The following is a 26,243-nucleotide window of genomic DNA, read 5'->3' on the forward strand; positions in this document are numbered from 1 at the left end:
CATACAGGACGGTGACTTCCATACAGGATGGTGACTTCCATACAGGACGGTGGCTTCCATACAGGACGGTGACTTCCATACAGGATGGTGACTTCCATACAGGACACTGACTTCCATACAGGATGGTGACTTCCATACAGGATGGTGGCTTCCATACAGGACGGTGACTTCCATACAGGATGGTGACTTCCATACAGGATGGTGGCTTCCATACAGGACGGTGACTTCCATACAGGACACTGACTTCCATACAGGACACTGACTTCCATACAGGAAACTGACTTCCATACAGGACGGTGACTTCCATACAGGACGGTTACTTCCATACAGGACACTGACTTCCATACAGGACACTGACTTCCATACAGGACAGTGACTTCCATACAGGACAGTGACTTCCATACAGGACGGTGGCTTCCATACAGGATGGTGACTTCCATACAGGATGGTGGCTTCCATACAGGATGGTGGCTTCCATACAGGACGGTGACATCCATACAGGATGGTGACTTCCATACAGGACACTGACTTCCATACAGGACACGGACTTCCATACAGGACGGTGACTTCCATACAGGACACTGACTTCCATACAGGATGGTGACTTCCATACAGGATGGTGGCTTCCATACAGGACACTGGCTTCCATACAGGACACTGACTTCCATACAGGACACTGACTTCCATACAGGACACTGACTTCCATACAGGACACTGACTTCCATACAGGAAACTGACTTCCATACAGGACGGTGACTTCCATACAGGACGGTGACTTCCATACAGGACGGTGACTTCCATACAGGACGGTGACTTCCATACAGGACGGTGACTTCCATACAGGATGGTGACTTCCATACAGGACGGTGGCTTCCATACAGGACGGTGACTTCCATACAGGATGGTGACTTCCATACAGGACACTGACTTCCATACAGGATGGTGACTTCCATACAGGATGGTGGCTTCCATACAGGACGGTGACTTCCATACAGGATGGTGACTTCCATACAGGATGGTGGCTTCCATACAGGACGGTGGCTTCCATACAGGACGGTGACTTCCATACAGGACGGTGACTTCCATACAGGACACTGACTTCCATACAGGACACTGACTTCCATACAGGAAACTGACTTCCATACAGGACGGTGACTTCCATACAGGACACTGACTTCCATACAGGACACTGACTTCCATACAGGACACTGACTTCCATACAGGACAGTGACTTCCATACAGGACAGTGACTTCCATACAGGACGGTGGCTTCCATACAGGATGGTGACTTCCATACAGGATGGTGGCTTCCATACAGGATGGTGGCTTCCGTACAGGACGGTGACTTCCATACAGGATGGTGACTTCCATACAGGACACTGACTTCCATACAGGACACGGACTTCCATACAGGACGGTGACTTCCATACAGGACACTGACTTCCATACAGGATGGTGACTTCCATACAGGATGGTGGCTTCCATACAGGACACTGGCTTCCATACAGGACACTGACTTCCATACAGGACGGTGACTTCCATACAGGACGGTGACTTCCATACAGGACGGTGACTTCCATACAGGAAACTGACTTCCATACAGGACGGTGACTTCCATACAGGACGGTGACTTCCATACAGGACGGTGACTTCCATACAGGACGGTGACTTTCATACAGGACGGTGACTTTCATACAGGACGGTGACTTCCATACAGAACGGTGACTTCCATACAGGACGGTGACTTCCATACAGGATGGTGACTTCCATACAGGACGGTGACTTCCATACAGGAAACTGACTTCCATACAGGACACTGACTTCCATACAGGACACTGACTTCCATACAGGATGGTGGCTTCCATACAGGACACTGACTTCCATACAGGACGGTGACTTCCATACAGGACACTGACTTCCATACAGGACACTGACTTCCATACAGGACGGTGACTTCCATACAGGACACTGACTTCCATACAGGACGGTGACTTCCATACAGGACGGTGACTTCCATACAGGATGGTGGCTTCCATACAGGACACTGACTTCCATACAGGACACTGACTTCCATAAAGGACGGTGACTTCCATACAGGACGGTGACTTCCATACAGGACGGTGACTTCCATACAGGACACTGACTTCCATACAGGACGGTGACTTCCATACAGGATGGTGGCTTCCATACAGGACGGTGACTTCCATACAGGACACTGACTTCCATACAGGACACTGAATTCCATACAGGACGGTGACTTCCATACAGGACACTGACTTCCATACAGGACACTGACTTCCATACAGGACAGTGACTTCCATACAGGACGGTGACTTCCATACAGGACACTGACTTCCATACAGGACACTGACTTCCATACAGGACACTGACTTCCATACAGGACACTGACTTCCATACAGGAAACTGACTTCCATACAGGACGGTGACTTCCATACAGGACGGTGACTTCCATACAGGACGGTGACTTCCATACAGGACGGTGACTTCCATACAGGACGGTGACTTCCATACAGGACGGTGACTTCCATACAGGACGGTGACTTCCATACAGGACGGTGGCTTCCATACAGGACGGTGACTTCCATACAGGATGGTGACTTCCATACAGGACACTGACTTCCATACAGGATGGTGACTTCCATACAGGATGGTGGCTTCCATACAGGACGGTGACTTCCATACAGGATGGTGACTTCCATACAGGATGGTGGCTTCCATACAGGACGGTGACTTCCATACAGGACACTGACTTCCATACAGGACACTGACTTCCATACAGGAAACTGACTTCCATACAGGACGGTGACTTCCATACAGGACGGTTACTTCCATACAGGACACTGACTTCCATACAGGACACTGACTTCCATACAGGACAGTGACTTCCATACAGGACAGTGACTTCCATACAGGACGGTGGCTTCCATACAGGATGGTGACTTCCATACAGGATGGTGGCTTCCATACAGGATGGTGGCTTCCATACAGGACGGTGACTTCCATACAGGATGGTGACTTCCATACAGGACACTGACTTCCATACAGGACACGGACTTCCATACAGGACGGTGACTTCCATACAGGACACTGACTTCCATACAGGATGGTGACTTCCATACAGGATGGTGGCTTCCATACAGGACACTGGCTTCCATACAGGACACTGACTTCCATACAGGACGGTGACTTCCATACAGGACGGTGACTTCCATACAGGACGGTGACTTCCATACAGGACGGTGACTTCCATACAGGATGGTGACTTCCATACAGGAAACTGACTTCCATACAGGACGGTGACTTCCATACAGGATGGTGACTTTCATACAGGACGGTGACTTTCATACAGGACGGTGACTTCCATACAGAACGGTGACTTCCATACAGAACGGTGACTTCCATACAGGACGGTGACTTCCATACAGGATGGTGACTTCCATACAGGACGGTGACTTCCATACAGGACACTGACTTCCATACAGGACACTGACTTCCATACAGGACACTGACTTCCATACAGGATGGTGGCTTCCATACAGGACACTGACTTCCATACAGGACGGTGACTTCCATACAGGACACTGACTTCCATACAGGACACTGACTTCCATACAGGACGGTGACTTCCATACAGGACACTGACTTCCATACAGGACGGTGACTTCCATACAGGACGGTGACTTCCATACAGGATGGTGGCTTCCATACAGGACACTGACTTCCATACAGGACACTGACTTCCATAAAGGACGGTGACTTCCATACAGGACGGTGACTTCCATACAGGACGGTGACTTCCATACAGGACACTGACTTCCATACAGGACGGTGACTTCCATACAGGATGGTGGCTTCCATACAGGACGGTGACTTCCATACAGGACACTGACTTCCATACAGGACACTGACTTCCATACAGGAAACTGACTTCCATACAGGACGGTGACTTCCATACAGGACGGTGACTTCCATACAGGACGGTGACTTCCATACAGGACGGTGACTTCCATACAGGACGGTGACTTCCATACAGGACACTGACTTCCATACAGGACACTGACTTCCATACAGGACAGTGACTTCCATACAGGACGGTGACTTCCATACAGGACACTGACTTCCATACAGGACACTGACTTCCATACAGGATGGTGACTTCCATACAGGATGGTGGCTTCCATACAGGACACTGACTTCCATACAGGACGGTGACTTCCATACAGGACACTGACTTCCATACAGGACACTGACTTCCATACAGGACGGTGACTTCCATACAGTACACTGACTTCCATACAGGACACTGACTTCCATACAGGACACTGACATCCATACAGGACACTGACTTCCATACAGGACACTGACTTCCATACAGGATGGTGACTTCCATACAGGACGGTGACTTCCATACAGGACGGTGACTTCCATACAGGACACTGACTTCCATACAGGACACTGACTTCCATACAGGACACTGACTTCCATACAGGACACTGACTTCCATACAGGACAATGACTTCCATACAGGACACTGACTTCCATACAGGACACTGACTTCCATACAGGACACTGACTTCCATACAGGATGGTGACTTCCATACAGGACGGTGACTTCCATACAGGACGGTGACTTCCATACAGGACACTGACTTCCATACAGGACGGTGACTTCCATACAGGACGGTGACTTCCATACAGGACACTGACTTCCATACAGGACACTGACTTCCATACAGGACACTGACTTCCATACAGGATGGTGACTTCCATACAGGATGGTGACTTCCATACAGGACGGTGACTTCCATACAGGACGGTGACTTCCATACAGGACGGTGACTTCCATACAGGATGGGGACTTCCATACAGGATGGTGACTTCCATACAGGACACTGACTTACAGGACGGTGAGTTCATTCAGATGTTTAATGTGTATGTGATCCGTTTGGGAATTGAACCTTGGTGTTGCTAATGTAGCAGATTGAGATCTGCCACTTGCGCGACCGAATAGCTAGCTTTCAGTGGCGTGACCCGCTTCAGGAGGGCGGTCACGTATGCGATCCCTTCGGGAATTGAACCTTGGTGTTGCTAACCTCGGGTTGGAACCTCGGTATGGAGTGGAACCGGGGAGGAAACGAAACATGCTTAAAGCGAGCAGTGGGACGTCCCTCTACACTAGCACTACGGTTCTCCATTGTCCACCGACCTGCATGAAGAACCCTGCCAGCAGAGCTCTCTTGATGTTCAGTGTGTTGGTCTTGGTTGTCCACCGACCTGCATGAAGAACCCTGCCAACAGAGCTCTCTTGATGTTCAGTGTGTTGGTCTTGGTTGTCCCACCGACCTGCATGAAGAACCCTGCCAACAGAGCTCTCTTGATGTTCAGTGTGTTGGTCTTGGTTGTCCCACCGACCTGCATGAAGAACCCTGCCAACAGAGATCTCTTGATGTTCAGTGTGTTGGTCTTGGTTGTCCCACCGACCTGCATGAAGAACCCTGCCAACAGAGCTCTCTTGATGTTCAGTGTGTTGGTCTTGGTTGTCCACCGACCTGCATGAAGAACCCTGACAGCAGAGCTCTCTTGATGTTCAGTGTGTTGGTCTTGGTTCCGAAGGACGTCTCAGAGACGGGCAGCTCTATTCTCTTCAGGATGTCAGTCAACTCGGACCTGATGGCGTCTGCTGTGTGAAGGGCGCGGTGGTTTAGATGGTAGTCCTGACACCACTTCTCTACGCTGAAGTCTGAGGGAATAACAGGAAGAAACATTCAGCTAGAAGTGAGGAGAAGAGAAGAGAATCAAGTAGAATAGAATCAAGTAGAATAGAATCAAGTAGAATAGAATCAAGTAGAATAGAATCAAGTAGAATAGAATCAAGTAGAATAGAATCAAGTAGAATAGAATCAAGTAGAATAGAATCAGGTAGAATAGAATCAAGTAGAATAGAATGAAATGTACACATACAGTTGAAGTCGGAAGTTTACATACACCTTAGCCAAATACATTTCAACTCAGTTTTTCACAATCCCTGACATCCCTGACACATCCTAGTAAAAATTCCCTGTTTTAGGTCAGTTAGGATCTCCACTTTTATTTTAAGAATGTGAAATGCCAGAATAATAGTAGAGAGAATTATTTATTTCAGCTTTTATTTCTTTCATCACATTTCCAGTGGGTCAGAAGTTTACATACACTCAATTAATATTTGGTAGCATTGCCTTTAAATTGTTTAACTTGGGTCAAATGTGCCAGGTAGCCTTCCACAAGCTTCCCACAATGAGTTGGGTGAATTTTGGCCCATTCCTCCTGACAGAGCTGGTGTAACTGAGTCAGGTTTGTAGGCCTCCTTGCTCGCACACGCTTTATCAGTTCTGCCCACAAATGTTCTATAGGATTGAGGTCAGGGCTTTGTGGTGGCCACTCCAATACCTTGACTTTGTTGTCCTTAAGCCATTTTGCCACAACGTTGGAAGTATGCTTGGGGTCATTGTCCATTTGGAAGACCCATTTGTGACCAAGCTTTAACTTCCTGACTGATGTCTTGAGATGTTGCTTCAATATATCCACATACTTTTCACATACTTTTCCTACCTCACGATGCCATCTATTTTGTGAAGTGCACCAGTCCCTCCTGCAGCAAAGCACCCCCACAACCTGATGCTGCCACCCCCGTGCTTCACAGTTGGGATGGTGTTCTTTGGCTTGCAAGCCTCCCCCTTTTTCCTCCAAACATAACGATGGTCATTATGGTCAAACAATTTCTCCAAAAAGTACAATCTTTGTCCCCATGTGCAGTTGCAAACCGTAGTTTGGCTTTTTTATGGCGGTTTTGGAGCAGTGGCTTCTTCCTTGCTTAGCGACCTTTCAAGTTATGTCGATATAGGACTTGTTTAACTGTGGATATAGATACTTTTGCACCTGTTTCCTCCAGCATCTTCACAAGGTCCTTTGCTGTTGTTCTGGGATTGAATTGCACTTTTCGCACCAAAGTACGTTCATCTCTAGGAGACAGAACGCGTCTCCTTCCTGAGTGGTATAACGGCTGCGTGGTCCCATGGTGTTTATACTTGCGTACTATTGTTTGTACAGATGAACGTGGTACCTTCAGGCATTTGGAAATTGCTCCCAGGGATGAACCAGACTTCTGGAGGTCTACAAATTTCTTTCTGAGGTCTTGGCTGATTTCTTTGGATTTTCCCATGATGTTAAGCAAAGAGGCAGTGAGTTTGAAGGTAGGCCTTGAAATACATCCACAGGTACACCTCCAATTGACTCAAATGATGTCAGAAGCTTCTAAAGCCATAAAATAATTTTCTGGGATTTTCCAAGCTGTTTAAAGGCACAGTCAACTTAGTGTATGTAAACTTCTGACCCACTGAAATTGTGATACAGTGAATTATAAGTCAAATAATCTATCTGTAAACAATTGTTGGAAAAAGGACTTGTGTCATTCACAAAGTAGATGTCCTAACCGACTTGCCAAAACTATAGTTTGTTAGCAAGAAATGTGTGGAGTGGTTGAAAAACTAGTTTTAATGACTCCAACCTAAGTGTATGTAAACTTCCGACTACAACTGCATACAGTGCATTTGGAAAGTATTCAGACCCCTTGACTTTTTCCACATTTTGTTACATTACAGCCTTATTCTAAAATGGAGTAAATAGTTTTTTTTACCTCATCAATCTACACACAATACCCCATAATTAAAAAGCAAGAACAGGTTTTTAGAAAAAACTGAAATATCACATTTACATATGTAAATATCCAGACCCTTTACTCAGTACTTTGTTGAAGCCCCTTTGGCAGCGATTACAGCCTCGAGTCTTCTTGGGTTTGACACAACAAGTTTGGGACACCTGTATTTGGAGAGTTTCTCCCATTCTTCTCTGCAGATCCTCTCAAGCTCTGTCAGGTTGGATGGGGAGCGTCGCTGCACAGCTTTTTTCAGGTCTCTCCAGAGATGTTCGATCGGGTTCAAGTCCTGGCTCTGGCTGGGCCACTCAAGGACATTCAGAGACTTGTCCCGAAGCCACTCTTGCGTTGTCTTGGCTGTGTGCTTCAGGTCATTGTCCTGTTGGAAGGTGAACCTTCACCCCAGTCTGAGGTGCTGAGCGCACTGGATTGGGTTTTTTATCAAGGATCTCCCTGTACTTTGCTCCGTTCATCTTTCCCTCGATCCTGACTAGTCCCTTCCACTGAAAAACATTCCCACAGCAGGATGCTAACACCACCATGCTTCACCGTAGGGATGGTGCCAGGTTTCCTCCAGACGTGACGCTTGGCACTCAGGGCAAAGAGTTTAATCTTGGTTTCATCAGACCAGATAATCTTGTTTCTCATGGTCCGAGAGTCTTTAGGTGCCTTTTGGCAAACTCCAAGCAGGCTTTTATGTGCCTTTTACTGAGGAGTGGCTTCCGTCTGGCCACTCTACCATAAAGGCCTGATTGGTGGAGTGCTGCAGAGATGGTTGTCCTTCTGGAAAGTTCTTCCATCTCCACAGCGGAACTCTGGAGCCCTGTCAGAGTGACCAAGGCCCTTCTCCCTCGACTGCTCAGTTTGGCGAGGCGGCCAGCTCTAGGAAGAGTCTTGCAGGTTCAAACTTCTTCCATTTAAGAATGATGGAGGCCACCGTGTTCTTGGGGACCTTCAATGCTGCAGACATGTTTTGGTACCCTTCCCCAGATCTGTGCCTCGACACAATCCTGTCTCAGAGCTCTACGGACAATTCCTTCGAACTCATGGCTTGGTTTTTGCTGTGACATGCACTGTCAACTGTGGAACCTTATTTATATACACAGGCGTGTTCCTTTCCAAATCATGTCTAATCAATTGAATTTATCACAGGTGGACTCCAAGTTGTAGAAACATCTCAAGGATGATCAATGGAAACAGGATGCATCTGAGCTCAATTTTGAGTCTCATAGCAAAGGGTCTGAATTCTTACGGAAATAAGGTATTTATGTTTTTATTTTGAATACATTTGCAAAAAATGTCTAAAAACCTGTTTTCGATTTGTCATTACGGGGTGTTGTGTGTAGATTGAGGAGGGGACTGGGACGATTTAATACATTTTAGAGTACGGTTGTAACGTAACAAAAAGGCAAGGGGTCTGAATACTTTCCCAAGGCAGTGTATAGTGAAGTATTTCACAATGTGATGCTTTTCTGAGCTCAATAGATCTCAACTGTCTTTCTCCTTCTCTGGCTGTGTTTGAAGTAACTAACTTACATGTCTCTCTCTGGCTGTATTTGAAGGCGTTGTAGATGTTGATGAGGGTGAAGTGGTCTCCCTCAGGGTGCCGGAACTTTCTGTGGCACTGGTGTACCTCTTGGGTCCTGCCAACAGGTGGCTCCAGGAAGCAGCTTGGCGCTAACGCAAAACAGACAGAATCAATAGGGTGGTTAGCATTGGTGCTAACGCAAAACAGACAGAATCAATAGGGTGGTTAGCATTGGTGCTAACGCAAAACAGACAGAATCAATAGGGTGGTTAGCATTGGTGCTAACGCAAAACAGACAGAATCAATAGGGTGGTTAGCATTGGTGCTAACGCAAAACAGACAGAATCAATAGGGTGGTTAGCATTGACGCTAATGCAGACAGAGAATCAATAGAGGTTAACATTGGCGCTAACGCAGACAGACAGAGAATCAATAGGAAGGTTAGCTATGATGCTAAAACAGACATATCAACAGGGTTAGCATTGTTTGACCAAGCTACTCTCCCCGTATAGTACCTTGTGGCTCATTGCCTGAGTGGGAGAAATAGCAGCCGTCTAGGCATCAAATGCTAATGCTCAGAGACTAGACTATGTCCATATAGTAGATTATACTGTCTGGCAGATTATACTGTCTGGCAGATTATACTGTCTGGCAGATTATACTGTCTGGCAGATTATACTGTCTGGCAGATTATACGTTCAAAAGGTCAAAGATGCCGATAAAGTTGTCCATAATGGTTAAGACTGTTTATGATGGATATTCTAATATATTCAGTAGCGGTTATAAAGGCGTTATGGATGTAGACATAAGCGTGAGGGTTTAACCCCATTACAAGACACGGAGGGTGTGCTGCTCCAACATGGTTTAAATCCATTTTAGATTAGACCTAAACTAGATTTAGTAAATCTAGGTTTAAAATTCATCAGTGTTACACCACTTAATTTTAAGACTGGATTAGTTAATCAAAGGTTAAATCACTAAACTATGATCAGTGATATGTGTCCTAATGGATTCACCATAGCAATATGTTGTAATTCTATGGAAACAGACCAGCACTGCTCATTGCAGGGTAGCCATCAAAGTGACTTTTCACTTCAGGCTGAGGATGAAATGAATTGCACTTTTCTGTCAAATGACTTAGCTGGATAGTTGAGCATGATAAACCACAGGAGATAAAATTGTTAATCACAAAGAAAATAAAGGACGTACAAATGATTTACCCTGATATTTGATGAATCTAAAGCTCCTCCAGTGGCAGTTCAGATTTAATCCCAAAACTGAATTTAAATTAGTTTTTAAAACAATGGAGGAACAAGATTAAATTTGATCTTGGTTTGAGTTAAAAATTAAATTTAGTGTAGAAGAAGGATTATATTGAACTATGATTATTGAAAACGAGGTTTAAAGTTCAATGCAGCAACATCACTAGATAAACCTCGATTAAACCCAGTTTGAGTTAATCCATGTTGGTGCAATCCACCCTGAGTGAATCAAATAAAATCTTAACTAAAATGGGCCAAAGGTTGTAAGAGTGGAAACTACATACCTGATAGCATAGCTGCGATGGTCACCACCTCGTTCACACAATCAAACTCACAGGACGCCAGCAGAGCCTTGGCCATCTGAGCGTCCAATGGCAACTCAGAGATTATGATCCCGATCTCTGATAGGTTCCCATCGTCGTCCAATGCCGCGAGGTAATCCAGCTCCTCTAGCGACTGCATCAGACCCTCTGGATCTGGGTTTGAAGTAGACAACTTAGATAATAGATAATAAAAGACAAGATCTGGATAGGAAGTAGATCATCCTTTACATAATAGCGAGAGCAGTGTGGGTGCAATAATTGAATAACATGGATTTCTAAATTTATTTTGCAATGCACGCACACGCGATGCGAGCGGTGTGGTCAGCCTGTGAGCAAAACACCTGTTTAACAAAATGACTTGTCAGTTGATGCATTGGATTATGATCATACAATATCTGCTCAGCTCCTCAAGAGATCGAGGGCCTGACTGTAACTTATTTTTATTTATTTTTATTTTATTTAACCTTTATTTAACCAGGTAGGCAAATTGAGAACACGTTCTCATTTACAATTGCGACCTGGCCAAGATAAAGCAAAGCAGTTCGACACATACAACAACACATAGTTACACATGGAGTAAAAACAAACATATAGTCAATAATACAGTGAAAAAAAAATAAAAAAAATAAAAAAATAAGTCTATATACAATGTGAGCAAGTGAGGTGAGATAAGGGAGGTGAAGGCAAACAGATATATGTATAAATAAATAAAAATATAAAAAGGCCATGGAGGCGAAGTGAGTACAACACAGCAAGTAAAATAAAAACTAAAAAAAACACTGGAATGGTTGGTTTGCATTGGAAGAAAGTGCAAAGTAGAGACAGAAATAATGGGGTGCAAAGGAGCAAAATAAATTAATAAATAAATACAGTAGGTAAAGAGGTAGTTGTTTGGGCTAAATTGTAGATGGGTTATGTACAGGTGCAGTAATCTATGAGCTGCTCTGACAGCTGGTGCTTAAAGCTAGTGAGGGAGATAGGTGTTTCCAGTTTCAGAGATTTTGTAGTTCGTTCCAGTCATTGGCAGCAGAGAACTGGAAGGAGAGGCGTCCAAAGGAAGAATTGGTTTTGGGGGTGACTAGAGAGATATACCTGCTGGAGCGCGTGCTACGGGTAGGTGCTGCTATGGTGACCAGCGAGCTGAGATAAGGGGGGACTTTACCTAGCAGGGTCTTGTAGATGACCTGGAACCAATGGGTTTGGCGACGAGTATGAAGCGAGGGCCAGCCAACGAGAGTGTACAGGTCGCAGTGGTGGGTAGTATATGGGGCTTTGGTGACAAAACGGATGGCACTGTGATAGACTGCATCCAATTTATTGAGTAGGGTTTTGGAGGCTATTTTGTAAATGACATCACCGAAGTCGAGGATTGGTAGGATGGTCAGTTTTACAAGGGTATGTTTGGCAGCATGAGTAAAGGATGCTTTGTTGCGGAATAGGAAGCCAATTCTAGATTTGACTTTGGATTGGAGATGTTTGATGTGGGTCTGGAAGGAGAGTTTACAGTCTAACCAGACACCTAGGTATTTGTAGTTGTCCACATATTCTAAGTCAGAGCCGTCCAAAGTAGTGATGTTGGACAGGCGGGCAGGAGCAGGCAGCGATCGGTTGAAGAGCATGCATTTGGTTTTACTTGTATTTAAGAGCAGTTGGAGGCCACGGAAGGAGAGTTGTATGGCATTGAAGCTCGCCTGGAGGGTTGTTAACACAGTGTCAAAAGAAGGGCCAGAAGTATACAGAATAGTGTCGTCTGCGTAGAGGTGGATCAGAGAATCACCAGCAGCAAGAGCGACATCATTGATGTAAACAGAGAAGAGAGTCGGTCCAAGAATTGAACCCTGTGGCACCCCCATAGAGACTGCCAGAGGCCCGGACAACAGACCCTCCGATTTGACACACTGAACTCGATCAGAGAAGTAGTTGGTGAACCAGGCGAGGCAATCATTAGAGAAACCAAGGCTGTCGAGTCTGCCAATGAGGATGTGGTGATTGACAGAGTCAAAAGCCTTGGCCAGGTCAATGAATACGGCTGCACAGTATTGTTTCCTATCGATGGCGGTTACGATATCGTTTATGACCTTGAGCGTGGCTGAGGTGCACCCATGACCAGCTCTGAAACCAGATTGCATAGCGGAGAAGGTGTGGTGTGATTCGAAATGGTCGGTAATCTGTTTGTTGACTTGGCTTTCGAAGACCTTAGAAAGGCAGGGTAGGATAGATATAGGTCTGTAGCAGTTAGGGTCAAGGGTGTCCCCCCCTTTGAAGAGGGGGATAACCGCAGCTGCTTTCCAATCTTTGGGGATCTCAGACGACACGAAAGAGAGGTTGAAGAGGCTAGTAATAGGGGTGGCAACAATTTCAGCAGATAGTTTTAGAAAGAAAGGGTCCAGATTATCTAGCCCGGCTGATTTGTAAGGGTCCAGATTTTGCAGCTCATTAAGAACATCAGCTGACTGGATTTGGGAGAAAGAGAAATGGGGAAGGCTTGGGCGAGTAGCAGAGGGGAGGGCAGTGCTGTTGTCCCGGGTAGGGGTAGCCAGGTGGAAAGCATGGCCAGCCGTAGAAAAATGCTTATTGAAATTCTCAATTATAGTGGATTTGTCGGTGGTGACAGTGTTTCCTATCTTCAGGGCGGTTGGAAGCTGGGAGGAGGTGTTCTTATTCTCCATGGACTTTACGGTGTCCCAGAACTTTTTTGAATTTGTGTTGCAGGAAGCAAATTTCTGCTTGAAAAAGCTAGCCTTGGCTGTTCTAACTGCCTGTGTATATTGGTTTCTGGCTTCCCTGAAAAGTTGCATATCACGGGGGCTGTTCGATGCTAATGCAGAACGCCATAGGATGTTTTTCTGTTGGTTAAGGGCAGTCAGGTCAGGAGAGAACCAAGGGCTATATCTGTTCCTGGTTCTAAATTTCTTGAATGGGGCATGCTTATTCAAGATGGTGAGGAAGGCATTTTTAAAAAATGACCAGGCATCCTCTACTGACGGGATGAGATCAATATCCTTCCAGGATACCCCGGCCAGGTCAATTAGGAAGGCCTGCTCGCTGAAGTGTTTCAGGGAGCGTTTGACAGTGATGAGTGGAGGTCGTTTGACCGCTGACCCATTACGGATGCAGGCAATGAGGCAGTGATCGCTGAGATCTTGGTTAAAAACAGCAGAGGTGTATTTGGAGGGCAAGTTTGTTAGGATGATATCTATGAGGGTACCCGTGTTTACGGAATTGGGGTGGTACCTGGTAGGTTCATTAATAATTTGTGTGAGATTGAGGGCATCAAGCTTAGATTGTAGGGTGGCTGGGGTGTAGCTACAAAATAAAAATGGCACACGTCAAAAGACATAGAATACATAATCAGTATAAAACTCTATTCCTGAAAAGAGCCTGAGCTCCAAAAAGGTTGATCCAGGAATATAGCCTAGTGTGTTCCAGTAGAATGGAGGACAATATTCTACTTCCTCCTCATTGTGGAGGTCCGAGGGCGAAACGAGACGCGTTATGGTGTAATCATTAACGAGCTGGCCTCTTTACACCGTGGTATGTGTCCCAAATGGTGCACTACCCTTTTGACCAGAGTAGGGCACTACCCTTTTGACCAGAGTAGGGCTCTACCTTTTGACCAGAGTAGGGCGCTACCTTTTGACCAGAGTAGGGCACTACCTTTTGACCAGAGTAGGGCGCTACCTTTTGACCAGAGTAGGGCGCTACCTTTTGACCAGAGTAGGGCACTACCCTTTTGACCAGAGTAGGGCACTACCCCTTTGACCAGAGTAGGGCCCTACCCTTTTGACCAGAGTAGGGCACTACTCTTTTGACCAGAGTAGGGCACTACCTTTTGACCAGAGTAGGGCACTACCCTTTTGACCAGAGTAGGGCACTACCCTTTTGACCAGAGTAGGGCACTACCCTTTTGATCAGAGTAGGGCACTACCCTTTTGATCAGAGTAGGGCACTACCCTTTTGATCAGAGTAGGGCGCTACCTTTTGACCAGAGTAGGGCGCTACCTTTTGACCAGAGTAGGGCGCTACCTTTTGACCAGAGTAGGGCACTACCCTTTTGACCAGAGTAGGGCGCTACCCTTTTGACCAGAGTAGGGCGCTACCCTTTTGACCAGAGTAGGGCGCTACCCTTTTGACCAGAGTAGGGCGCTACCCTTTTGACCAGAGTAGGGCACTACCCTTTTGACCAGAGTAGGGCACTACCTTTTGACCAGAGTAGGGCACTACCCTTTTGACCAGAGTAGGGCACTACCCTTTTGACCAGAGTAGGGCTCTACCCTTTTGACCAGAGTAGGGCCCTACCTTTTGACCAGAGTAGGGCCCTACCTTTTGACCAGAGTAGGGCCCTACCTTTTGACCAGAGTAGGGCCCTACCTTTTGACCAGAGTAGGGCTCTACCTTTTGACCAGAGTAGGGCCCTACCTTTTGACCAGAGTAGGGCTCTACCTTTTGACCAGAGTAGGGCCCTACCTTTTGACCAGAGTAGGGCACTACCTTTTGACCAGAGTAGGGCTCTACCTTTTGACCAGAGTAGGGCCCTACCTTTTGACCAGAGTAGGGCTCTACCTTTTGACCAGAGTAGGGCCCTACCTTTTGACCAGAGTAGGGCACTACCCTTTTGACCAGAGTAGGGCACTACCTTTTGACCAGAGTAGGGCGCTACCCTTTTGACCAGAGTAGGGCGCTACCTTTTGACCAGAGTAGGGCACTACCTTTTGACCAGAGTAGGGCACTACCTTTTGACCAGAGTAGGGCACTACCTTTTGACCAGAGTAGGGCACTACCCTTTTGACCAGAGTAGGGCGCTACCTTTTGACCAGAGTAGGGCGCTACCTTTTGACCAGAGTAGGGCGCTACCCTTTTGACCAGAGTAGGGCGCTACCTTTTGACCAGAGTAGGGCACTACCCTTTTGACCAGAGTAGGGCGCTACCTTTTGACCAGAGTAGGGCGCTACCTTTTGACCAGAGTAGGGCGCTACCCTTTTGACCAGAGTAGGGCACTATATAGGGAATAGGGAGCCGTTTGGGCAGCAGATTGTCACTGTCCTCAGCTCTTCCCATGCAGGGACAGCCGGGTGGGTCGAGGCTCTCAGACAATGGTCCCTGGCAGGCCACTGTCAGCTCTACTAAAGCACGGCTGACTGCCTCTTAACAGGACAGAGCACGGCATACAGCCCTCCATCAGACCTCTAACCAGGACAAAAACCCATCCTGTACACTGCACCACTCTACAGTTCCAGCTATAGTTGCAAAACTCTGCTAACTTCCCCAAAATACCCAGGTTTCCCAGAATTCCTGGTTGGATGATTCCAGATTTCCTGCTTATTCCTTCTAGATCTTCTGGAAAACCTGAGAATTTGGGGGAAGTTGCTTGATTACACAGGGTCAGATCCATAGAATTACATATTATAACACATTTCATTAGGATCTCTGTGGTCAGACTCACCTCCCGACCAGAGTCTAATAACCTGGGAATACACTGCAGACAAGACCCAGATACAACCAGGGTTTCTAGTCAGATACAACCAGGGTTTCTAGTCAGATACAACCAGGGTTTCTAGTCAGATACAACCAGGGTTTCTAGTCAGATACAACCAGGGTTTCTAGTCAGATACAACCAGGGTTTCTAGTCAGATACAACCAGGGTTTCTAGTCAGATACAACCAGGGTTTCTAGTCAGGTACAACCAGGGTTTCTAGTCAGGTACAACCAGGGTTTCTAGTCAGATACAACCAGGGTTTCTAGTCAGATACAACCAGGGTTTCTAGTCAGATACAACCAGGGTTTCTAGTCATGCTTCTACATCTGCTTTGTTTTCTGTTTGGGGTTTTAGGCTGGGTTTCTGTATAAGCAGTTGGTGACATCTGCTGATGTAAAAAAGGGCTTTATAGATACATTTGATTGATTGATTGATTGTGTGTGATTGGTAGTTTGGTTCAATTTCCTTCTTTGGTTACTGTACCACCAAGTACATTTTGCTCTGCCCGGAGTAGCCCTGAAGTACCCTCTCATGTAAGACTATGGTCTCATGAGTCTTCCCAAGTACCCCCGGTGGACAGGCCAAATACCCCCGGTGGACAGGCCAAATACCCCCGGTGGACAGGCCAAGTACCCCCGGTGGACAGGCCAAGTACCCCCGGTGGACAGGCCAAGTACCCCCGGTGGACAGGCCAAGTACCCCCGGTGGACAGGCCAAGTACCCCCGGTGGACAGGCCATGTAGCCCCGGTGGACAGGCCATGTACCCCCGGTGGACAGGCCATGTACCCCCGGTGGACAGGCCAAGTACCCCCGGTGGACAGGCCATGCACCCCCGGTGGACAGGCCATGCACCCCCGGTGGACAGGCCATGTACCCCCGGTGGACAGGCCAAGTACCCCCGGTGGACAGGCCAAGTACCCCCGGTGGACAGGCCAAGTACCCCCGGTGGACAGGCCATGCACCCCCGGTGGACAGGCCATGTAGCCCCAGGGGTCCTAGTACCCCAGGATGAGAACCACGGTCCTACTATAGTACCATGTAGAATGTCTGTCTGGTAGGCTGACCTGGTCTTGTGATGAAGTCACAGTGTCTCAGCCCTGCGATCTCCATCCTCTTGAGGAAGAGGATGGTAGAGGTGAGGTTGGTGTCCAGGATCTGAGGGGATGTCTCTACGGGGAGAACTCTCTCCTCAGGGTAAAGGCAGAAACACTTCCCTGGACAAACACAGACAACGTTATTACCTTCAAAATCAATCAAACACACACACCTGTCGTACCTGTCGGTCCAGTCAGCTGCTTCCCGACATCAGTACCTGTCGGTCCAGTCAGCTGCTTCCTGATGTCAGTACCTGTCGGTCCAGTCAGCTGCTTCCTGATATCAGTACCTGTCGGTCCAGTCAGCTGCTTCCCGACGTCAGTACCTGTCGGTCCAGTCAGATGCTTCCCGTCGTCAGTACCTGTCGGTCCAGTCAGCTGCTTCCTGATGTCAGTACCTGTCGGTCCAGTCAGCTGCTTCCTGATATCAGTACCTGTCGGTCCAGTCAGCTGCTTCCTGATGTCAGTACCTGTCGGTCCAGTCAGCTGCTTCCTGATATCAGTACCTGTCGGTCCAGTCAGCTGCTTCCTGATGTCAGTACCTGTCGGTCCAGTCAGCTGCTTCCTGATATCAGTACCTGTCGGTCCAGTCAGCTGCTTCCTGATGTCAGTACCTGTCGGTCCAGTCAGCTGCTTCCTGATATCAGTACCTGTCGGTCCAGTCAGCTGCTTCCTGATGTCAGTACCTGTCGGTCCAGTCAGCTGCTTCCTGATATCAGTACCTGTCGGTCCAGTCAGCTGCTTCCTGATGTCAGTACCTGTCGGTCCAGTCAGCTGCTTCCTGACATCAGTACCTGTCGGTCCAGTCAGCTGCTTCCTGACATCAGTACCTGTCGGTCCAGTCAGCTGCTTCCTGATATCAGTACCTGTCGGTCCAGTCAGCTGCTTCCTGACATCAGTACCCGTCGGTCTAGTCAGCTGCTTCCTGACGTCAGTACCTGTCGGTCCAGTCAGCTGTTTCCTGATATCAGTACCTGTCGGTCCAGTCAGCTGCTTCCTGACGTCTGCCTGGCATCTGCTGATGGGTCGTAGTACCTCAGAGTTGGCCCTTATCCTGGGATTATACACCTGGTTGAAATAATACATGTTTAAAAGGACAGGTTAACCATAGAACGACAAATTATAACTATTTAATAATGTCATTAATTAACTAATTTAATAGGATATCTATGGTCATAGCCTTGGCATACATTTATAAACTAACATGCGATGCTGGTTTTATGGGGATTAAACTCACATATCTTTTCTCGACTCCTGCGTCGATGACAAAGTTAACAGAGTCCACAGCCCAGAACATGTCCTCTCCCTGGCTTGTGGAGAGGAAAACCCTCCGGCTCCTGGTCGTAACTGTTCCCCTACTCCCCATCCCCTCCCCCAGGAGAGAGGGTGCCCGACCCTGCCCAGGGCACCAGACCACGGGCACCAGCTCCCCCAGGTCTGCCCCCAGTCTGGTACCCTCTCTCTGGAGGATAGCACGGGCACAGACAACTTCCTGTAGGAGGGGAAACACAGTGTGAGAAATGTTGACAGCATCATACGACTAGTCCCGTGTGGCTACTGGTTAGCAACGCTCTAAGGTCACGGGTTCAATTCCTGCAGGGATCACATGTCTAAAAAAAGGTATTCACTCACTGTACCCCTCTGAGGATTATAGTGTCTACTACTTGACCTTTACACCCCAGGCTGGATGGTGCAACGTGAGGGGAAGAGAGGGCTTATCATGTCATCAATAGTTAACACATTTTGCTCGCAGACCCATCAATAGAAAAAGGCTGAGTTGACATCTCTATTGACAGGCTTTAAGCTCATTGTCCTACATATATGGTCAAGGACAACAGGGCCTTTCAAAACACTTTGTCATTCCAACAGACCACGAGGCCATCTCAGTCAAACACACTAAAGGACATAAAAACAAAGGCCGACGAGACGAGGGGAATTATTTGGAATGTTGCTTTGCCATTTAAATTCAATTAAGTACACACCACACATGATAAAAAAAAAAGATAACATTATGAGAGAGATTCTGCTTAAGGACAGCTTTTCTACTTAAGGACAGAGACACTACTTAAGGACAGAGCTCCTACTTAAGGACAGAGATCCTACTTAAGGACAGAGCTTCTACTTAAGGACAGAGATCCTACTTAAGGACAGAGATCCTACTTAAGGACAGAGATCCTACTTAAGGACAGAGATCCTACTTAAGGACAGAGCTCCTACTTAAGGACAGAGCTCCTACTTAAGGACAGAGCTCCTACTTAAGGACAGAGATCCTACTTAAGGACAGAGATCCTACTTAAGGACAGAGATCCTACTTAAGGACAGAGATCCTACTTAAGGACAGAGCTCCTACTTAAGGACAGAGCTCCTACTTAAGGACAGAGATCCTACTTAAGGACAGAGACACTACTTAAGGACAGAGATCCTACTTAAGGACAGAGCTCCTACTTAAGGACAGAGATCCTACTTAAGGACAGAGACACTACTTAAGGACAGAGCTCCTACTTAAGGACAGAGATCCTACTTAAGGACAGAGACACTACTTAAGGACATAGATCCTACTTAAGGACAGAGATTCTACTTAAGGACAGAGACACTACTTAAGGACAGAGATTCTACTTAAGGACAGAGATCCTACTTAAGGACAGAACTTCTACTTAAGGACAGAGATCCTACTTAAGGACAGAGATACTACTTAAGGACAGAGATCCTACTTAAGGTCAGAGAGCTATGACATGCCATCATTCAGTACACAGCACCACCAAAAACAAGCAAGTACTGGAGTTATGGACAAATACTGCAGCATCATCACTGTTGAACTGTGTAACTGGTCTCACCTGAGCTGAGGCCAAGAACAGCAGCATCATCACTGTTGAACTGTGTAACTGGTCTCACCTGAGCTGAGGCCAAGAACAGCAGCATCATCACTGTTGAACTGTGTAACTGGTCTCACCTGAGCTGAGGCCAAGAACAGCAGCACATCTCCCTTCTCCTTGGTACGGTGAATCTCCAGTACCAGTCTCAGAGCAGAGTAGAAGTAGTCTTTACTACTACAGTTACTGTAGACCACCTCAGCTGGACAGAGGGCTTCCAGACGGACCACAGGGACGTTGCTACCTGTAACGGCAGTGAACATTACTGTTAGTCCAGTCCATGTTATCATTACATTGATAACTGAAACAGTCAGAACTCCGTTCCATGTTTTACTCATGTTCTAATGGAGCTACGGAGCTAGTGATCAACAAAGTATCCCCAACAAAATGCTTTTAGTAAAGATCAATAAATAATATCAGACGCCACGACCTCCATTCTTCTAATCATCTGATAAACACAACAATGGCGACTGTGTGTTATTCCCCCTGGGTTGTTACAAAGTGCATCTTTTCCCATTAAAAAAAATCAATGAATGTAAAGGAGGGCGGTTCCACTACCGTAGTGGGCCAGGAGCCTGTCTGTCATGGAGGACACAGTCAGGATCACCACCCTCAGGTCTGGTCTATGGACCAGGATGTCCTGCACAATCACAACAAAAAACTTTATTGACAAGCAACAAACTGCTGTTACTAGGAATTTAACTTGAGCACACAGAACTTACAAAAAAAAACAACATCAATCAGTGTAAATTATTCTCTCTCTCTCTCTCTCTCTCTCTCTCTCTCTCTCTCTCTCTCTCTCTCTCTCTCTCTCTCTCTCTCTCTCTCTCTCTCTCTCTCTCAATTCAAGGGGCTTTATTGGCATGGGAAACATATGTTAACATTGCCAAAGCAAGTGAGGTAGATAATAAACAAAAGTGACATAAACATAAAAAAATTAACAGTAAACATTACACTAACAAAAGTTTCAGAGGAATAGACATTTCAAATGCCATATTTTTTTTTCTCTCTCTATCTCTCTCGCTCTCTCTCTCTCTCTCTGGAATATTACCCCTAAAATATAAATCTATATAATCCATCAGATACTAGTATGCTGAATGCCACTTTTAAAGAGAGAGAGAAAAAGGTCACAAAAGGTCATTCCCACCCTACCTGGAGCAGTCCCAGCAGTATGTCTGTGCTGACGGTTCTCTCATGAGCCTGGTCGATGACGATGGCCCCGTAGCGCTCCAACATGGGGTCAGACATCATCTCCCTCAGGAGCAGGGCATCTGTACAGAACCTGGAGTGGACCAGAACTGAGTTAACTAATGATGCAGGTGGTAACATAGTTCAATGCCGGTACGGAGCGTGGAGACCAGAAGTGAGTGCCGATATACACCATAAATGCAGAAGTATGTGGACACCCCTTCAAATGAGTGGATTTCGGCTATTTCAGCCACACCCGTTGTTGACCGGAGTATAAAAGCGAGCACACAGCCACGCAATCTCCATAGACAAACACTGGCAGTAGAATGGCCTTACTGAAGAACTCAGTGACTTTCAATGTGGCATCGTCATAGGATGCCACCTTTCCAACAAGTCAATTTGTCAAATTTCTGCCATGCTAGAGCTGCCCTGGTCAACTGAGTCCTGTTATTGTGAAGCGGTAACATCTAGGACGAACAACAGCTCAGCCGTAAAGTGGTCGGCCACACAAGCTCACAGAACGGGACCGCCAAGTGCTGAAGCGTGTATCGTGTAAAAATCGTCTGTCCTCGGTGTTCGGTTGCAACACTCACTACCGAGTTCCAAACTGCCTCTGGAAGCAACGTCAGCACAATAACTGTTAGTTGGGAGCTTCATGAAATGGGTTTCCGCGGCCGAGCAGCTGCACACAAGCCTAAGATCACCACGCGGAACGCCAAGCGGTCGACTGGAGTGGTGTAAAGCTGGCCGCCTGGAGCAGTGGAAACGTGTTCTCTGGAGTGGTGTAAAGCTGGCCGCCTGGAGCAGTGGAAACGTGTTCTCTGGAGTGGTGTAAAGTTCACTGCCTTTGGACTCTAGAGCAGTGGAAACGGGTTCTCTGGAGTGATGAAGCACGCGAATCTCGGTTTGGCGGATGCCAGGAGAACGCTACCTGCCTGAATGCATAGTGTCAACTGTAAAGTTTGGTGGAGGAATAATGGTCTGAGGCTGTTTTTTCTTGGTTTGGACTAGACCCCTTAGTTCCAGTGAAGGGAAATCTTAACGCTACAGCATACAATGACACTCTAGACGATTCTGTTCTTCCAACTTTGTGGCAACAGTTTGGGGAAGGCCCTTTCCTCGTTTCAGAATGACAATGCCCCCGTGCACAAAGCGAGGTCCATAGAGAAATGGTTTGTCAAGATTGGTGTGGAAGAACTTGACTGGCCTGCACAGAGCCCTGACCTCAACCACATCAAACACCTTTGGGATGAATTGGAACGCCAAATGCGAGCCGGGCCTAATCGCCCCAACATCAGCGCCCAACCTCACTAATGCTCGTGGCTGAACGGAAGCAAGTCCCCACAGCAATGTTCCAACATCTAGTGGAAAGCCTTCCCAGAAGAGTGGAGGCTGTCATAGCAGCAATGTTCCAACATCTAGTGGAAAGCCTTCCCAGAAGAGTGGAGGCTGTTATAGCAGCAATGTTCCAACGTCTAGTGGAAAGCCTTCCCAGAAGAGTGGAGGCTGTCATAGCAGCAAAGGGGGGACCGACTCCATATTAATGCCCAGGATTTTGGAATGAGATGTTGGACGAGCAGGTGTCCACATTCTCTTGGTCATGTAGTGTACATACTAGCATGCTACTTAGTATGTAGAGATGTATTGTCGATGGATGCTAGTAGTAGTGTGCTAGTACTCGTGTGCTAGTAGTAGTGTGCTAGTGTGGTTATTGAGACATCGCCTTCAGCAGCATCAGTACCTGGAGCAGGACGACCAGAGATCTGTACAGTACCCGGAGCAGGACGACCAGAGATCTGTACAGTACCTGGAGCAGGACGACCAGAGATCTGTACAGTACCCGGAGCAGGACGACCAGAGATCTTTACTGTACCCGGAGCAGGACGACCAGAGATCTGTACAGTACCCGGAGCAGGACGACCAGAGATCTGTACAGTACCCGGAGCAGGACGACCAGAGATCACTACAGTACCCGGAGCAGGACGACCAGAGATCTGTACAGTACCCGGAGCAGGACGACCAGAGATCTGTACAGTACCCGGAGCAGGACGGCCAGAAATCTGTACAGTACCCGGAGCAGGACGACCAGAGGTCTGTACAGTACCCGGAGCAGGACGACCAGAGATCTGTACAGTACCCGGAGCAGGACGGCCAGAGATCTGTTCAGTACCCGGAGCAGGACGGCCAGAGATCTGTACAGGACGACCAGAGATCTGTACAGTACCCGGAGCAGGACGGCCAGAGATCTGTACAGTACCCGGAGCAGGACGGCCAGAGATCTGTACAGTACCCGGAGCAGGACGGCCAGAGATCTGTTCAGTACCCGGAGCAGGACGACCAGAGATCTGTACAGTACCCGGAGCAGGACGACCAGAGATCTGTACAGTACCCGGAACAGGACGACCAGAGATCTGTACAGTACCCGGAGCAGGACGACCAGAGATCTGTACAGTACCCGGAGCAGGACGACCAGAGATCTGTACAGTACCCGGAGCAGGACGACCAGAGATCTGTACAGTACCCGGAGCAGGACGACCAGAGATCTGTACAGTACCCGGAGCAGGACGGCCAGAGATCTGTACAGTACCCGGAGCAGGACGGCCAGAGATCTGTACAGTACCCGGAGCAGGACGGCCAGAGATCTGTACAGTACCCGGAGCAGGACGACCAGAGATCTGTACAGTACCCAGAGCAGGACGACCAGAGATCTGTACAGTACCTGGAGAAGGATGACCGGAGATCTGTACAGTACCCGGAGCAGGACGACCAGAGATCTGTACAGTACCCGGAGCAGGACGACCAGAGATCTGTACAGTACCCGGAACAGGACGACCAGAGATCTGTACAGTACCCGGAGCAGGACGACCAGAGATCTGTACAGTACCCGGAGCAGGACGACCAGAGATCTGTACAGTACCCGGAGCAGGACGACCAGAGATCACTACAGTACCCGGAGCAGGACGACCAGAGATCTGTACAGTACCCGGAGCAGGACGACCAGAGATCTGTACAGTACCCGGAGCAGGACGGCCAGAAATCTGTACAGTACCCGGAGCAGGACGACCAGAGGTCTGTACAGTACCCGGAGCAGGACGACCAGAGATCTGTACAGTACCCGGAGCAGGACGGCCAGAGATCTGTTCAGTACCCGGAGCAGGACGGCCAGAGATCTGTACAGGACGACCAGAGATCTGTACAGTACCCGGAGCAGGACGGCCAGAGATCTGTACAGTACCCGGAGCAGGACGGCCAGAGATCTGTTCAGTACCCGGAGCAGGACGACCAGAGATCTGTACAGTACCCGGAGCAGGACGACCAGAGATCTGTACAGTACCCGGAACAGGATGACCAGAGATCTGTACAGTACCCGGAGCAGGACGACCAGAGATCTGTACAGTACCCGGAGCAGGACGACCAGAGATCTGTACAGTACCCGGAGCAGGACGACCAGAGATCTGTACAGTACCCGGAGCAGGACGACCAGAGATCTGTACAGTACCCGGAGCAGGACGGCCAGAGATCTGTACAGTACCCGGAGCAGGACGGCCAGAGATCTGTACAGTACCCGGAGCAGGACGGCCAGAGATCTGTACAGTACCCGGAGCAGGACGACCAGAGATCTGTACAGTACCCAGAGCAGGACGACCAGAGATCTGTACAGTACCTGGAGAAGGATGACCGGAGATCTGTACAGTACCCGGAGCAGGACGACCAGAGATCTGTACAGTACCCGGAGCAGGACGACCAGAGATCTGTACAGTACCCGGAACAGGACGACCAGAGATCTGTACAGTACCCGGAGCAGGACGACCAGAGATCTGTACAGTACCCGGAGCAGGACGACCAGAGATCTGTACAGTACCCGGAGCAGGACGACCAGAGATCTGTACAGTACCCGGAGCAGGACGGCCAGAGATCTGTACAGTACCCGGAGCAGGACGACCAGAGATCTGTACAGTACCCGGAGCAGGACGACCAGAGATCTGTACAGTACCCGGAGCAGGACGGCCAGAGATCTGTACAGTACCCGGAGCAGGACGGCCAGAGATCTGTACAGTACCCGGAGCAGGACGGCCAGAGATCTGTACAGTACCCGGAGCAGGACGACCAGAGATCTGTACAGTACCCGGAGCAGGACGACCAGAGATCTGTACAGTACCTGGAGTAGGATGACCAGAGATCTGTACAGTACCTGGAGCAGGACGACCCGAGATCTGACTTTACTAATGTCATGGTTTTTATTATTTTAATATTTTTTTTACCCCTTTTTTCTCCCCAATTTCATGGTATTCATTTGGTAGTTACAGTCTTACCTCATCGCTGCAACTCCCGTACGGACTCGGGAGAGGCGTAGGTCGAGAGCGCTGCAACTCCCGTACGGACTCGGGAGAGGCGAAGGTCGAGAGCACTGCAACTCCCGTACGGACTCGGGAGAGGCGAAGGTCGAGAGCCATGCGAAACACAACTCAACCAAGATGCACTGCTTCTTGACACACTGCGCGCTTAACCCAGAAGCCAGCCGCACCAATGTGTCGGAGGAAACACCGTACACCTGGCGACCGCGTAAGCGTGCACTGCACCCGGCCCGCCACAGGAGTCGCTAGTGCGCGATGGGACATGGACTTCCCTGCCGACCAAACCCTCCCCTAACCCGGACGACGCTGGGCCAATTGTGCGCCGCCCCATGGGCCTCCCAGTCACAGCCGGCTGTGACAGAGCCTGGACTCGAACCCAGAATCTCTAGTGGCACATCTAGCACCGCGATACAGAGCCTTAGACCTCTGCGGGAC

At 48.2% G+C, this 26,243-nt stretch overlaps 1 protein-coding gene across 1 annotated transcript in view; it reads right to left on the bottom strand.

Moving 5' to 3' along the window:
- Positions 1-26,243, bottom strand: part of dhx32a (DEAH (Asp-Glu-Ala-His) box polypeptide 32a) — a 45,088-nt gene that overhangs the window by 4,721 nt on the left and 14,124 nt on the right. The window contains exons 3-11 of the mRNA XM_055913932.1: positions 21,418-21,547; positions 20,824-20,905; positions 20,346-20,509; positions 18,633-18,887; positions 18,370-18,463; positions 17,366-17,515; positions 10,786-10,977; positions 9,248-9,388; positions 5,571-5,761 (exon numbers count right to left, since the gene is read on the bottom strand). Coding sequence (XP_055769907.1) covers positions 5,571-5,761; positions 9,248-9,388; positions 10,786-10,977; positions 17,366-17,515; positions 18,370-18,463; positions 18,633-18,887; positions 20,346-20,509; positions 20,824-20,905; positions 21,418-21,547 — 1,399 coding nt within the window. The remainder of the gene's footprint in view (positions 1-5,570; positions 5,762-9,247; positions 9,389-10,785; positions 10,978-17,365; positions 17,516-18,369; positions 18,464-18,632; positions 18,888-20,345; positions 20,510-20,823; positions 20,906-21,417; positions 21,548-26,243) is intronic.

This window comes from Salvelinus fontinalis, unplaced genomic scaffold (assembly GCF_029448725.1).
Source record: "Salvelinus fontinalis isolate EN_2023a unplaced genomic scaffold, ASM2944872v1 scaffold_0410, whole genome shotgun sequence".
Classification (NCBI taxonomy): domain Eukaryota; kingdom Metazoa; phylum Chordata; class Actinopteri; order Salmoniformes; family Salmonidae; genus Salvelinus; species Salvelinus fontinalis.